The 14,633-nt window shown below is 40.5% G+C and overlaps 2 protein-coding genes across 2 annotated transcripts in view; one reads left to right on the forward strand and one right to left on the reverse strand.

The window, feature by feature from the left end:
• Positions 1-45: 45 nt before the first annotated feature.
• On the forward strand, positions 46-8,736 carry CDC26 (cell division cycle 26). Its single transcript, XM_081279416.1, has 4 exons — positions 46-93; positions 1,740-1,849; positions 2,410-2,541; positions 8,313-8,736. The coding sequence occupies exons 3-4, from the start codon at positions 2,461-2,463 to the stop codon at positions 8,487-8,489; spliced, it is 258 nt and encodes an 85-aa protein (XP_081135542.1). The 5' UTR covers positions 46-93; positions 1,740-1,849; positions 2,410-2,460; the 3' UTR covers positions 8,490-8,736.
• Positions 8,737-11,105: 2,369 nt separating this feature from the next.
• Positions 11,106-14,633, reverse strand: part of SLC31A1 (solute carrier family 31 member 1) — a 33,312-nt gene continuing 29,784 nt past the window's right edge. Inside the window, exon 5 of the mRNA XM_081279593.1 lies at positions 11,106-14,365. Within this exon, the coding sequence (XP_081135719.1) occupies positions 14,164-14,365 (202 nt within the window). The 3' untranslated portion in view covers positions 11,106-14,163. The remainder of the gene's footprint in view (positions 14,366-14,633) is intronic.

Consider the following 14,633-nt stretch of genomic DNA (forward strand, 5'->3'; position numbering starts at 1 on the left):
GCAGAGCAGGCTGGGAAGTGTAGTTCTGCGGACTCCGCACCAGATTCGTGGTGGGAGCCGAGGTTCCGGGAAGGGGCCGAAGATTGAAAAGAGGTAAGTGCGCGGAGTCGCGCGGTTCCGGGCTGAACTCTGGGGCGAATCTAGGTGCCCGGGCTTATCTGAGGCTTTTGGTGGTCTCTGAGCCCAGGAGCATGTTGCCATGGAAACCCGCTCTTGAGTGCTTGAGTGCAACTTTGCAGCTGCAGGAGGAGGGATGTCGGGAAGTCCTCCCCGGGGCTCCTCGGACGGAGCTGGGCGAATTCGCGGTGGATTTGGGCCGCAGCGAGATGAAGCTGGAAGAGCCCTCTAGCGCTGGAATAAAATAAAGACGTGGCGGAGGAGCTTCGGCCTGATTTTGTTGTTGGTTTTGTTTTGTTGTGTTCAGCCTGTTCTTTGTGTCGGATAGAGAATGAGAAGATGGGTAAGAAGGCTTCAGGTAAACTGCGTGCAGCTCTCTGTACGGCCCAGTGCCCCGCTGCTGCTGGGGCGCCAGGGATGAACGACACAAGGTTTTTATCCCTGTATGGGGCGTGGGGGGCAGTCTCAAAATGCTCGTGTTCCAGGAACTGGACAAACTCCCTCCCCAACCCTCCTCCCAGGAATAGTTATAAAAATAATAGCTTTTTATTTTTTGAGCGCTTTCCTAAGTGCCAAGTTATGTTCCAGAAGCTTATTGTGCATTACGTCAATTAACTTATACGACGGAGTATAGACAGAAACTAAGATCCAGTGAGAAATGGCGCTAATCGTTCAGGGTAGGTTACGTAGTGGGATGGGAACCTCGGCCTTCGCGAGGACCGCCTGCACTTTAACTATTACTCTATACTGCCGCCTAGTGGCAAGGTTTCACTCCCCCTCCCCAACCCCCAGCTGTTTTTTTTTTTTTTTTTTAATTTTTCTCTAAGCATCCCTTCCCCATCTCCTTTGGGCTTTGGCTTTCCCTGCCTTTTCTTTATTTTGAAATATGGTAGAAGACAGTATCTGATTTAGTACAGAACAATTTGAAAACTCGTGTCAGTGTTTTGTGTTGATGATATCACCTGTAACTGTCCAGAGCCTCATGGGAGAAGGAAATGTTTCTTCCTTTGTATACTTCACAGTCCCTTGTTTCATCCTAGATACATCTAATAGTAATTTATATCTGTACATACTTTAATAAGACTGCCATTTACATCATTGTCATTTAATGATCACTATATTGACCTATGTATATAATGAACAGCTTGCTTCCACTTCTGTGTCTGTAAAATTGGGATGATTTTGCCAGCTTCACAGAGTTTTTGTGTTAAGTAGGAACTTAAAGAATGGGAAAGCAAAAGCCTAACACAGAGCTCAAGAAAAATTCATTTCCCTTCATCTATTTGTATCCATCATTCTATCCAAACATTGATCCATAGCTTCAGTAGATATTAATCTCAACTAGGGGAGTATTTTGGTTTTTTTCAAAAAATGGTGTTTTTTAACACAGGTATTGCCTCATGAATTGCCCCCCTGAGCATCTATGTGCACTTTCTCTCTACGTGCCCTTCAGAAATCAGCCAGGACATCATTTCCTGCAAGACACCTCACCTAATGTCTCTGTGCACCACATGTACCCTGGCCTGCCTTGTGTGCTGGTGTGATGCTGTTGAATTACTGTCATCAGATTTGTCATTATACCCTGTTGCAATTTCCTGTTTTCTTATCTGTTTTCCTCACAGATTGCGACTGTGCCTTTCAAGTCTGTAGCTGGAGCACAGGAAGAGTTTGTTTAATGAATGACTTATCCATTTAAGATTTCCTTAGACTCTGAGGATAATCTTGTGAATTGGTGAGTTTACAGTTTCTGTGAGATTTGGCAAACTGACTTTTGCATCACAATCTCTGATGATTCTCATGTAGAGCAGATTAAATTTAATGGTTTATTCACTCTGCCCCTAAGGATACCCAATTAGGATGTCCTAGTTACCTTTGTCTATTTATTTATTTGAGATGGGGTCTCGCTATGTTCCTCAGGCTGGCTTTGAACTCCTGGGCTCAAGTAGTTCTGAGTAACCGGAGCAACAGGTGTATGCCACCATACTGCTCCTAAATGTGACTGGAGCACTAGATTCAAGTGATTGTTACCAAGAATTCTCTATCATAGGCAGCTTGTTTGCTGTTGTAAGTTCTTTCAGAAAGAGTGTTTTGGAATTATAGGGTTGTGGATCTTCTCATGTAATAAAAATGGTATAATTAGATACCTGAAGATTTTACAAGTCTGTGTGTAAATCGAAATGAGTTTTTAAAATACCTCCATTCACCTTAGTGTGCATGCTTACAAATTGATTTTATACTTGTAGCTGAGACTTATCACCTGCAGTTTTCCTTCCTCTCTGCCATTTTGAACAGAGTTGAAGATAGTTCAGTAGTTCATAGGTCTGTGTTAGTGTTGATCTCAGTATGCTGCGAAGGAAACCAACACGCCTGGAACTGAAGCTTGATGACATTGAAGAGTTTGAGAGCATTCGGAAGGACTTGGAGGTAAGAATACAACTTTCAAATCCTTAGGAAATACTTAAAACAGTAACTAACTTCTGAACCTCAGACTCTTATACTGACAGCTTATTTGAAGTCTATTTGAATGATTTGTGGACATCTTAAATTTAATGTGACTGCTGTAACAAAGTACTACAAACTGGGTGGCCTGAAATCAGAAATTTGTTCTTTGCAGTTCTATTGGCCACAGATCTGAAGTCAGTATCATTGGGCTGAAATCAAGGAAGGTGTCGCCAGGACCATGCTCCCTCCAGAGGCTGTAGGGAGAATCACTGTCTTGGCTCTTCTGTTTTCTGGAGGCTGCTGGTGTTCCTCGATTGTGGCCAACTCACTCCATTCTTGCCTCCCTGGCACATTTCCCACTTCTTTTCTGTTAGTGAAGTCTCCCTCTGCCTCCCTTAATAAGCATATATGTAATTACTTTTAGGGTTCACTTGGATACTCCATCTCAAGTTCCTAAATTTAATCATATCTGCAGAGATTTATTTATTTATTTTCAGATAAGATAAAATTTGTAGGTTCTAGGAATCAGGGATTGATAGCCTTGGAGGTCATTATTCATTCAGCTTACTGAGCTTAACATGTTAAAAAGAAAAAAAAAAGACAAAACTCGATTTCTCTATCAAACCAGTCATCCCATTGCGTGTCTGTCCAGTTGCTCAGGCCAGAAACTGAGTGCTCATTTTTGAGTCCTTCTTTTCCCTCATTCTTTTTTTTTTTTTTTTTAAGTTGTAGTTGGACACAATACCTTTATTTTATTTATTTATTTTTACGTGGTGCTGAGATTGAACCCAGGGCCTCACACGTGCTAGGTGAGCGCTCTACCACTGAGCCACAACCCCAGCCCTTCCTCATTCTTTAAATTCAATCTGTCTGTAAATTGTTTGATTCTAGGCATCTAGAATCTACCTTTTCATCTCCGCAGTTACAACCCAATAACCATCTCTCCCTGTACAATTTTAGAAGATAGATAGCTTTATTTTTCTTTTTCTTCAGGACTGGGGATTAAATCTAGGGTCTTGTGCATGCTGGGCAAGCTCTCTACCACTGAGCTGCATTCCCAATTCTTTTTAGTTTATTTTGGGACAGTCTCACTAAGTTGCTCTGACTGTCCTCAAACTTGCAATCCTCCTGCCTTAGCCTCCTGAGTAGCTGGGAGTATAGGCATGTGGCACCACACCCAGCTTTTTAGTAGCTTTCTAAATGGTCTTTCTACTCCCATTTTTCTCTAATCAATCCATTTTTTTTTTATCAGGTATCTAGAATAATCTTTAATTTTCTTTTCAGGATGTGCCTTTCTTTGTTTTAAAACTCCTCAGTGGTTTCCTGCATTTGGAATAAAATCTGAATTCTTTCTTGTGGCCTGTAAGGTTCGGTACATTGTAGTTCCTCTCCAGTTTCATCTCTTGCCTTGTTTCTCTATATCTTAAACACAATGGCTTCTTGCATCTTTTTTGAATATTTCAAACAGTCGATCCTTTCCATGGCCTTGGCAAATATTAGTTCCTTTGCCTGGAGTGCTCCCTTTCTTCCAGTCCTAGTCTGTTTCCCCCGCTTGGTCTGAGAGGCCTCATCTGACCCTACCTAAGTCAGCCATACATCCTTCTTGTCCCTACTACCTTCATCTCATTTGGGTCTCAAGAAGCACCATACTTTTTTTCATAGCAAATCTTATAATTTGCAATTATTGTTTATTATAAAATTATTTAATATTTGAAATCTTGATTGAAGAAATCATGCCTATCTTCTTCATCATTGTGTTCCCAGCATCTAGCATATAGGAGGAACTTAATATGTATTTTTAAATGTGATTTTGCCAAACAGTATTTGATGTCTACTAATAAGACTTAAATTCTTCATTGGCTTTCAGGACAGAGTCATAATTCTTTAGTGTGGCATGTGAGGCCCTTTGTGACTGGGTCTTTATTTATCTCTCTACTTTATCTTCCACTGCCAGGTTATCTTTAACTTGAATCTCAGTGCCTATACACACTGGGTTCCCTTTGCCTGAAATGCCCTTGTCCTTTGTCAGGCTAATTCCTTCTCATCTTTTGATTTAGCTCATTCCAGTCCTCAGCTGGGTTAAGTTCAGCCTTCTCCCCTGGTACTGATCTCTCTTATAGGTACTATCACTCTTCATTGTAATTGTCTGCTTTTCTGTTTTCTCTACTGTGGGCTGTATACTTGTTGAAGGCAAGAATTAGTATATTCATCTCTGTAATTGTTACCAAAAGAGGGCTTATTTCAAGTCTATTTTCATATGCTGTCCTATTAGATATTTTGCATTATGTGGCAGGGGATGTTATCACTTCCATGTATCCATGAACATGGTTGACCTTACTGTATATTGTTTACATTTCATTTTTTTAAAAATTAAAAAAAATAAATGACAATGGAATGCATTATGATTCTTATTACATGTATATAGCACAATTTTTCATATCTCTGGTTGTATATAAAGTATGTTGACACCAATTCATGTCTTCATACATGTACTTTGGATAATGATGTCTATCACATACCACCATCCTTGCTAATCCCCTGTCCCTTCCCTTTCTCTCCCACCCCTCTGCCCTATCTAGAATTAATCTATTCCTCCCATGCTCCCCTTCCCTACCCCACTATGAGTCAGCCTCCTTAGAGAAAACATTCGGCATTTGGTTTTTTGGGATTGGCTAACTTCACTTAGCATTATCTTCTCCAGTGCCATCCATTTACCTGCAAATGCCATGATTTTATTCTCTTTTATTTTATTCTCTTTTATTGCTGAGTAAAATTCCATTGTGTATATATGCCACATTTTTTTAATCCATTCATCCACTGAAGGCATCTAGGTTGGTTCCACAGTTTAGCTATTGTGAATTGTATACATTTCATATTAAGACTAGTATCAGGTTTCTTTTCCCCTTTCTTCATCCCAGCAAATTTAGTGTTTTCCAGATATCATCTTGTTTTTTTTTTTCTTTTTAAGAACTTATATTGATAATGTATTATTGGAGGTAAATTTTAAGTATGGTATAAACTTCAGTTGTAATGAATCTCATAAAATGCTAACATATGAACTTTGACTTTGCAGAGTCAGCTCACCATTGAGTTAATCTTCCTCTAAAGGCAATTATCTAGAAGGTTCGACCTGTTTTAGAGCAACTTAAAAAGGAGGGACAATTTTGCCCTAAACTAAAATGAAACCAATAGAAAACTGGTATTTTACTTTTTACTGAAATTAAGTTTGATTACACTAGCATGACTCTAGATTCTGGAAGATTAGTGTTCATGTTAGGAAAAGGAAAGTTTAGATATTGGAGTATTTCAGATCTGGGATTTTCGGATTAGGGATGATCAACCTGTATAATTTATGTGAATATTCCAAAATTTGGAAACCTCCGAATTCCAAAACTCTTTAAGACCCAAACATTTTAGATTAGTAATATTCAATCCCTATGTTATCTGATTCATTGTAATACTTTGAAGTTGGCAGCTAAGTGCTCACAGTTCATCAGCAGGAGGTATGTAGTGGTGGTCAATCTAGGGATTTGAGCAGTTGAGCTGCTCTCCTAGTAAGGAACTCCAATTAAACCTCTTTTTTGCTGCTTTAGAGAAAGTTATCATCATCTAATATCATCTTTGCAGTTAGGAGGTGGTACTTTGGGCATAATTGTTAGTCTCTTTTTGAAAATGATCAAATTTAAGACATCCTTTATGACTCCTATAGTCACTCGTGGTTTCAGAGCCAAACCTTTTTCTGAAAACAGAATGAAGCCTGGCTTCTTTCTCCTCGTCCTATATTGAACTTGAGTTGAAAGAGTCAAGTCTCATCTCAAAATGGCAGTAAAACTGCCACCTGATTGCACCAAGCCCAGGATGCTGATTGCTGCTGCCCCAGGAGAGAGAAGAGACAATCCAAAGGAACCAGAGCAGTTGAGAAAATTGTTGGTGGTCTAAGCTTTCTTTCAGAGTACAGATGATAATTTGAGAACATTTGGAGAAATGAGGCATACTCACAGATTGTACTGGTAATGAGATGTCCCCAAATAAAATGTCGAAGAGTTTTGGTTTTGTGACTTCCCCTTGTGTTAAAAAGGTGGATGAGGGGCTGGGGTTGTAGCTCAGTGGTAGAGCGTTGTTTAGCACACGTGAGGCACTGAGTTTAATTCTCAGCACTACATAAAAATGAATAAATAAAATAAAAGGTATTGTGTCCATCTACAATGAAGAAAATTTAAAAAAAAAAGTGGACTAAGAGATGTGTATATGACCATACAAGGATCATGTATATGAAGTAGAACCAAAGACTATTTCTAGAGAGGATTCTGTGAGCCTGGTGGACATGTAACAGTGAAGAAAATTTTTGATGTTCATGATACAGTAATAAGTTGTTCAGGAATACTACACTATTAATGAACATAATTGTAAAGTGAAAAAAGGCCTTTCTAAACAAGAGATTCAGTCTGCCGAATCACAAAGATATCAGGGATGCAGATCTAGCAACTTTTTGGGCCATGGAAGAAACTTTGGAGGTGGTGGAAGTACTTTTGACTATGGTGGAAACTTTGGTGGAAGAAGAGATTATGATGGTGGAGGTGGTGGCAGCAAGAGGGAGTCACGGAGGATGTTGTGGTGGTGGTCCTGGTTATATTAGTAGAGAAGGCTGTGGTGATACGGAAACCCAGGTAGCAGATGTGGTAGATATACGATGGTTACTGTGGAGGACGTTTTGGAAGTGATAACTATGGTGGGTGATGGGAACTCTAATAATTTTGGAAATTATAGTGGAAAAATTATGTACCTACAAAAGAGGGACAATTTTGGTGGTAGAAGCTCCCTAAACAAGTCCCTATGGTGCTGGATATGGTAGCAGAGGGTTCTGAACACAGCAGAAAGGGCTTCAGTACTTAGGAGAGAAAGGGAGAATTGTCAGGAATGCTACAAATTAGTTGGAGACAGTTGTCCCAAATGCATTAGAGAAACTGTAAAAATCTGCCACAGAAAGAATAATGGCCCATAGTCAGACAGGTCACTGCAGTTTAAACAGGAACCCCTTGTTCAGGGCTGTCAAAGCCACAGAAGCAGCAAGAGCAGCTGTTCAATAATGCAGGGTAGGGTCAGTTCCACATACACTAAGGTCTTGTATCCGTTGCAGCTTTTTCCACCCTTTCATTACATCATGAATTTTGCCCTGTAAGTTGTGGAGTGGTACCAGGAATTAAAAAAAATAAAAAATAAATCAAAACAAAGCCCCCAAACAGACTTTTTGTTAAGCATAAAACTTTCTAGACTTGTAGCCTCGTGGAGTCAGTCAGGCTGTAGATTTTTGATGGTTGTTTTACTGTCCTATTATTTTTCCGTGTGTTCTCTTGAATAGTGCATTTGCTGAAACACCCTTTGGTCCCCCTCACTGCTCTCAAGTTTTCCAGGTGCAGCTTCCTGCTCCGAACCTCCTCCACCACACCCCCAACTCCTCCACGCTTGAGTGTGGCAGTGTGGGCCTCCCTCTGTCATAGCCCTGATCTCCCTATGTAGTCATAGTCTATTTGCTGTGACATGACATCCTGGAGAGAAAGAGTTCTGTCTTTTATCACTGCATGCCAATATCTCTCTTGTACCCATAACTATCTTAAACTTAGGATTTTGGTTTTTTTCTTCATTAGTCCCGAACCCTGTCCTTTAACCCAGCCCATCTAGTACATGATAAGTGTTACATACACATTTGGTTAATTTAAAAAATGTTTTAAATCCTAAAAATTTTATGCTTGCAGACCCGTAAGAAACAGAAGGAAGATGTGGATGTTGTAGGAGGCAGTGATGGAGAAGGAGCCATGGGACTCAGCAGTGACCCCAAGAGCCGGGAACAAATGATTAATGAACGAATTGGTTATAAACCCCAACCCAAGCCCAGCAATCGCTCATCTCAATTTGGAAATTTTGAATTTTAGAGATGGATTCGTTTGCATGCCAGAGCCCTGGAATGGAATAAAATGATGGCAGAAGTACAATCAGATTTAGAGAATTGAGTGCTTGCAGTCAAGCAGAATGTTTTACCTCCTGTAGAAAGAAATCACTTCTGCATGAAATTACTGATGTTTGACTTTCACTCTAAGCTGGAATCTGAACTCTGGTTTGTTTCTGGAAAATTTGACTCTATAAAACTTATCTGATTTTTGTTTTTAAAAATAAATATATTTTTGGAAAAACATGAGACATCCTTGATGAAGCATAGTGGCTCTGCTAAATCCTGGGCTTTAAAAGGTAATTGCTGCTGGGTGTGATTGTGCAGATCTATAATCCCTGTGAGTTGGGAGTCTGAGGCAGGAGAATCGCAAATTTGAGGCCTGTTTGGGACACTTGGTTAACAATCCCCAGTATGGGAAAAAAAAAAAAAAATATCCTTTCAGTCTTTACTTAGAGACCCAGAGTACACAATCTTCTGGTTGATCTGTCACTTTCTTTTAACTCTTTTATTTAACAAGGATTGAATGCCTACCATGTGCCAATCAAAAAAGACCCCTGGGGCTAGGGCCATAGCTCAGCAGCAGAGCGCTTGCCTAGCATGTGTGAGGCACTGGGTTTGATCCTCAGCACAACATAAAAATAAACAAAATAAAGGCATTCTGTCCATTTACAACTACAAAGCAAACAAAAAAGACCCCTGCCCTCACAGAGATTAGATTGTGTGTCAACTGAACAAGCTGTAGGTGCCAGATCTGTTTACAGCATGGCTTTGCAACTGGTTTGGGTGCAACTTTGGGAGGATAGGCAATGGAGCAAAACATGAGGGATTCTCCTAGGAGTGTTACTGTTACTCCAATTTTTCTTCCTTTCTCAACTTGCCTAAGAATTTTTCCAGTGGGAACCCATCCAAGAGCAGCTTAGAGGGTAATTTCAAATCGTGCCCTAATTTCAACATTAAATTCAATGGCAGGGAACCATTGATTCCAAAGGTATTAACCATCTTTGGAATCATCAGTTGTAAAGAGAATTGATGGGTTTTTGGGGATAGTTTAAGTCTGAGTAACATTAATATAGGATATGCTGGGGTAGAATGAGATAGTTTCCATTTTTACTCCAGACATCCTTACAAAACCTTTGTTCTTCCAGTTTTATGTAGGACTCACCAGTACCTTACTGTCTTAAAAACAATAGTGAAACCCCAAGAGTCAGGCTGCAGATAGGGAAATTAAATTATATTCTATTGAAGCCTGTAAAGGCCTTATGGAAGGGAGAAAATCACCAACCAAACCAACCAACCAACCAAGCAAAAAAAAAAAAAAAAAAAAAAAACCCCACAAATAAATACAAAGAGGAAGGAACAAGACTCTGCCTTCGTCTTTGTCATTATGACTTTCCAGCATGAATTGGCACAGAAGCATGAAAACATTGTGGTTCCTGTCTTCCCCATCTCTACTAATAGCCAGCAGCAGATGCTTCGTGCAGATTACCTTACTAATTTTAACTCCTATGAAGAGGGTACTTTATTCTATCACAGGAGGTGATATAGGCGGTCTGCCTTCTGAACCCATGCTTCTAGACATCTTTGCTACTTTGCCTTCTTAGTCTTCCTCAGCTCAGTCTAAGAAAGGGGGGATAATTGGATAGAAAGAGAGATTGCTGTTTTCAGGTCTCATGGAATTTCCACACCATTTTATAAACAATGAGATAATTACTACATTAGTAATTAGGGCTTATTGCAACTGTAAATCTTTTAGCACAACTGAAATCACATGCATCAATTCTGTCTTAGGAGCTATTCAGTTCTGGAATCCCCAAATTGAGGAAGTTGGTCAGGTACTTAGAAAGAGATACTAACCTGATCCAGAAGAGAGAACCTTTCTTTTTCTTGAAAACTGATGGAACAGTATAATCAGTTGATAACAAAGACATACTATGCCTTGGATGCCTGTTTAGTGTGGAGTACCTTAATCATATTGCTCCTAATGTAATGAGATGCTATTATTGCCTTTCTCTAAGAAAACTAAGGTTTACCCATTATTAGAATAATTTTTCCTAAAGTTACCTTGTTAGTAAGTGGTGGAGGCTGAACTCAAACCCATTGACTCCAAAGTGCATGCTCATATTACGTTAAAGGAAGATAGTAGGCGTGGTACTGAACGGTAAGTTGCCCACTGAGGGCCAGCAGGAATTGGAAATAACAGCAACATTCTGGTGTTTCCAAAGGGATAGACAAGGTCAATGCTTATAACAAGTTTGGTAGTAAACTTTGGAAGTAGCTCAGAGCCTCCTGTCTGATGGCATGAACACAGGAATGGGATTATGAGGTGACAAAAATTAGCTTTTAAATGCAGAAAACCTTTGTGTACTGGAAGACCTGCAGCTTCATGAAGACCACTTCTTTCATGCAAAGGGTCAGGTAGATCTTGTGACATGTAGTAGCTTGTGGGAGGACAGTGAGATGAAAATGATGGGATCATGCCATCTGAGAGACTCTGACATCTTAAAAATCAATGGTAATGGCCAAGCTCTGTGCAGACTGTAAAGAAAAGGACCAGCTTCTGATAATCATCCTGGATAGGAAGACATGCACAGAAGTAAAATAAAATCAAAATATTTATTTTGTTCTTTTGCACATGACATGTTAAAACATCCCTACTACAGCAATACTGCTCTCCAGGAGCTTACAATCTAAGATAGTCAACATGAATTGTAGACCCAATGATTAAGGCATTATATCAAATGCAGACTTTGTATCTTTAGATATATCTTCTGAAGAAGCAGCTGGAGGGGGCAGGATGAAAATTAAATGACATGAACATGTACCCCCTGCCTCACCCCTAGCTCTTTAAAAGGAACCCCTTGTGACAGGAACCTACGTACCCACAGACTGAAAGGGAATTCTGGGCAACCCTAAATAGCAGAAGTGAAGAGACTCTTAATTTCTATTCTCCTGGTGGACAAGTGGATTCCTTATTTGTAGGAGTTGAGTGTTCCTGCATCAGACTGGAGCAGCACCTACAATTTTATAACTCTAGGGAGGGTAATAGGTAGCCCTGTACCCAGTCTTAAGAGAAATTCTAGTTGCTTCTTGAAGCATACTTAGGTTTCTACAGGTTTATAAATACCAACTTCTGACTGGTATTTATATTCACTGTGTAGCAATGCCCACTACACCAGGAGAGCCGGGGAGATTTAACCCACTAGACCATGTGGGAGAAAAGACAAAGACAGGGAAGAGGAGAGCAGAGTAATAAGGGTCAAAGAAATGGGGATACAGTCTTCCAGCAGATATGAACAGGGAAGGAGGAAAAGAGAAGTTTAGATCCCCAAAGTCAAAGATGTCAGGAAGTCAATTCTGAACAGGGATACAGAAGTGAACACCACTGAGACAAAGCTAGAGTGATGGAATTTAAGCTTTAACTTTTTTCACTTTCCCTAGCTTTATCCTTTGGCAACCTAGTCTGAGGAACTCTAAAATTCAGTCTTTTTAGGAGATTTTCTCTACCCTGAACACCGAAGACCTGTCCCAAACTGAGGTTTCTCTTGGTGAATTTAAAATTCAAAGTACTTTGTCTTAACTGGCCTTGATTTTTTTTTTTTTTGTTTGGCCTTGATTTTTCTCACTTACTGGTAAGATCTTGTTTCTGGAAGTTTATAGTAGCTCATGTTGAGATTTCTAGAGAGTACCAGAGTCACTATTGGGCATTGATTCTTACATATTCCTCAGGTTTTATCATCCCTCGGCTTCTGACACAACAAGAAGCTTTTACACCTTAATGCTGGGCTCTGTCAGCACCTGTCATTCACGGCTCTTGCTAAGTATCAGCACTACAAGGGGATGAAATGAGAGGAAAGCACAAAGCTCTAAATGCTGCTGCTTGGATTTTAACCTCAATCCAGTAGGCCATAACCCTCTTGGTTCAAAGCCATAGAAGTACACATTCCTCACTCTCCAATATTTAACTGGCAGCCACAGAGAAAGTACAAACTTCAAAACCACAACACAGGGCTATGAGATAGCTGCTTTTTTTTTTTTTTTCTGCCCTGAGGCACAGCAGGCTCTAGCACCAAGAAGGGCAGGATTTAACAGACCAGCACAGGAAGAATCACTTTAAAGAGGTAGTTTGGGAAGAAGACTGCAGTACAGACTAAGACTGAACAGAATAAAAATCCAATATGATTCTTCATTGTGAAAAGAGGTTTGGGCCATCTGTGATCTAATTCAGTCCCCAAGAGTAATAAAGATGGTCACGCAGACAATGCGGATCTGCCCTGCAGGGGCATGGATGGTGGAGGATGAGGAAGATCTGGCCATCAGCAGACCACACCCTAAGTCTCTCCAAAGAGAAAACGGGGCTTTTGCCCTCCTAGCCCATGCCTATCTGATTTACACCACAGATCAAAGGTCTCTCTCAGCCTTCAAACTACTTACAAGAAACCACAGATCTTAAAAATAAGGACAAATGATTTCATACATGCTGATAAAAGTACTTTGGCTATAGTCCTTCACACCTGTGCACACACACAGCAGGAGCTGAAAAAAAAAGTTTGTGGAATGATCAAGTATTGACTAGCAGCTTCACTATGTGAGGTATGCTCAGACATAGCATCTACAACCAGCAATTCAAATTTTCATGCCCAGGGAGCCCCTCTCCTCCCTAGGTGACACTTCCTCAGTTTAAAGCAGAGATTCTCAAAGTGTAGCCCTCTGGACCATTAGCAGGAATATCACCTTGGAACTTAGAAATGCCAATTTGGGGGCTCTGGGGTTAAGGCCCACAACTAATGTCTTACCAAGCCAACCAGGTGATTCTAAGATACATGCTAAAGGTTGAAAATCACTGGTTTAGATGCAGACACATGAAAATAATGGGAAAAAAAGAATTCAAACTCTTTTGCTAAATTCAGTTGGAAAAACCAAAGTACCAAGTCAAAGTAAAATGCCAATGGTTTTATTTAAAAATATCTATATCTATTTTCTCTAATTGATTGTCTTTTTTTTTTTTAAACTGACAAGGTCCTTCGAATCAAAATGTTAAGTGAGAACACACGTTGATGAGTTCACAGCCCAAGAATACACATTCTGCAAGCTCTAGGCCTGTTTTAGTTTCAAAACACCTCAAAAGCTACAAAGATTTTGTGCCACACACCACACCTAGAGAATGCACAATGTCGTTCTCACCCACTGAGTCCAAAGACTGAAGCTTACTTTCTAATATGATGTTTGAGTCCTCAGTTTAGTTGGGCAAGAATCTCCCTCAGCTACCATTGCTGGTTGAAGTTAATCCCAATCCATCACTGACCCAGAAAAAAATCCCACCAAATTCACATATTGTCTGTTAAAGAAAACCCAGAAGATTAAAAAAGGACACAGATGAACAAGTCATCCACTAGAAAGCTACCTGGATTAGACAAGGATCGAGGGTGAAGACAGCTTATGGGAGGCTTCTCAAAAGGAATGAGAATCTCAGCTTATTAGAAAAAAACAGTTTGGGAGATCACCATTTTATCTTGGAGACTGTAAACTAGACCTCTATTCAGCAGGTGTGTGTGTTTGTGTAAAGAGGAGCAAGAGGGATGATTGGAGCAGGAACCACGTCTTCCAGTCTTGAACCTCTTTCCACTGCAATCGATAAGGCCACACCATGGAATCTGATGTTAATGGCAATGCTCTGTGATGTCCACTACCACTGCCTTCTTCCAGCTGAAGAGAAAGTATCCTGTTCCAGCCCCTGCTGCTACTGCAATGCAGAGGTACCCATTGTAGGTCATGAAGATGAGCATGAGGAAGTAGCTGATGATCACCTGGATGACATGCAGCACTGTCTGCAGGAGGTGAGGGAAGCTCAGCATCTGCTGCCTGGGGATAAAGAAGGACACATGATCGTCTCACAGGAGCTCTGTAATCAAGAGAAACGGGGAGCAATTGTGCCCATGAGCTCAGCCTCACAGCCACCCTGGCAATTCACGGTACTTGTGTGTACGCTTGTTGCTCACTGACACCCGAAATGAAACACCATAGAGCTGCCAGGTTTATAAGCAGTGGTCAGATAGGTTATGAGTCAGAAGGAGGTACCCTTTTGGGAGGGGTGTAAAGGAGGAGAAGTAATCTTGGTTTCTCTCTCCCT

Source organism: Spermophilus citellus (genome assembly GCF_964194105.1).
Source record: "Spermophilus citellus genome assembly, chromosome: 2".
Classification (NCBI taxonomy): domain Eukaryota; kingdom Metazoa; phylum Chordata; class Mammalia; order Rodentia; family Sciuridae; genus Spermophilus; species Spermophilus citellus.

Coding starts and splice junctions, on each gene's coding strand:
- CDC26 (XM_081279416.1), top strand. CDS start 2,461: ATGCTGCGAAGGAAACCAACACGCCTGGAACTGAAGCTTGATGACATT. Junction 2,542..8,312: donor GCATTCGGAAGGACTTGGAG/GTAAGAATACAA, acceptor TTATGCTTGCAG/ACCCGTAAGAAACAGAAGGA.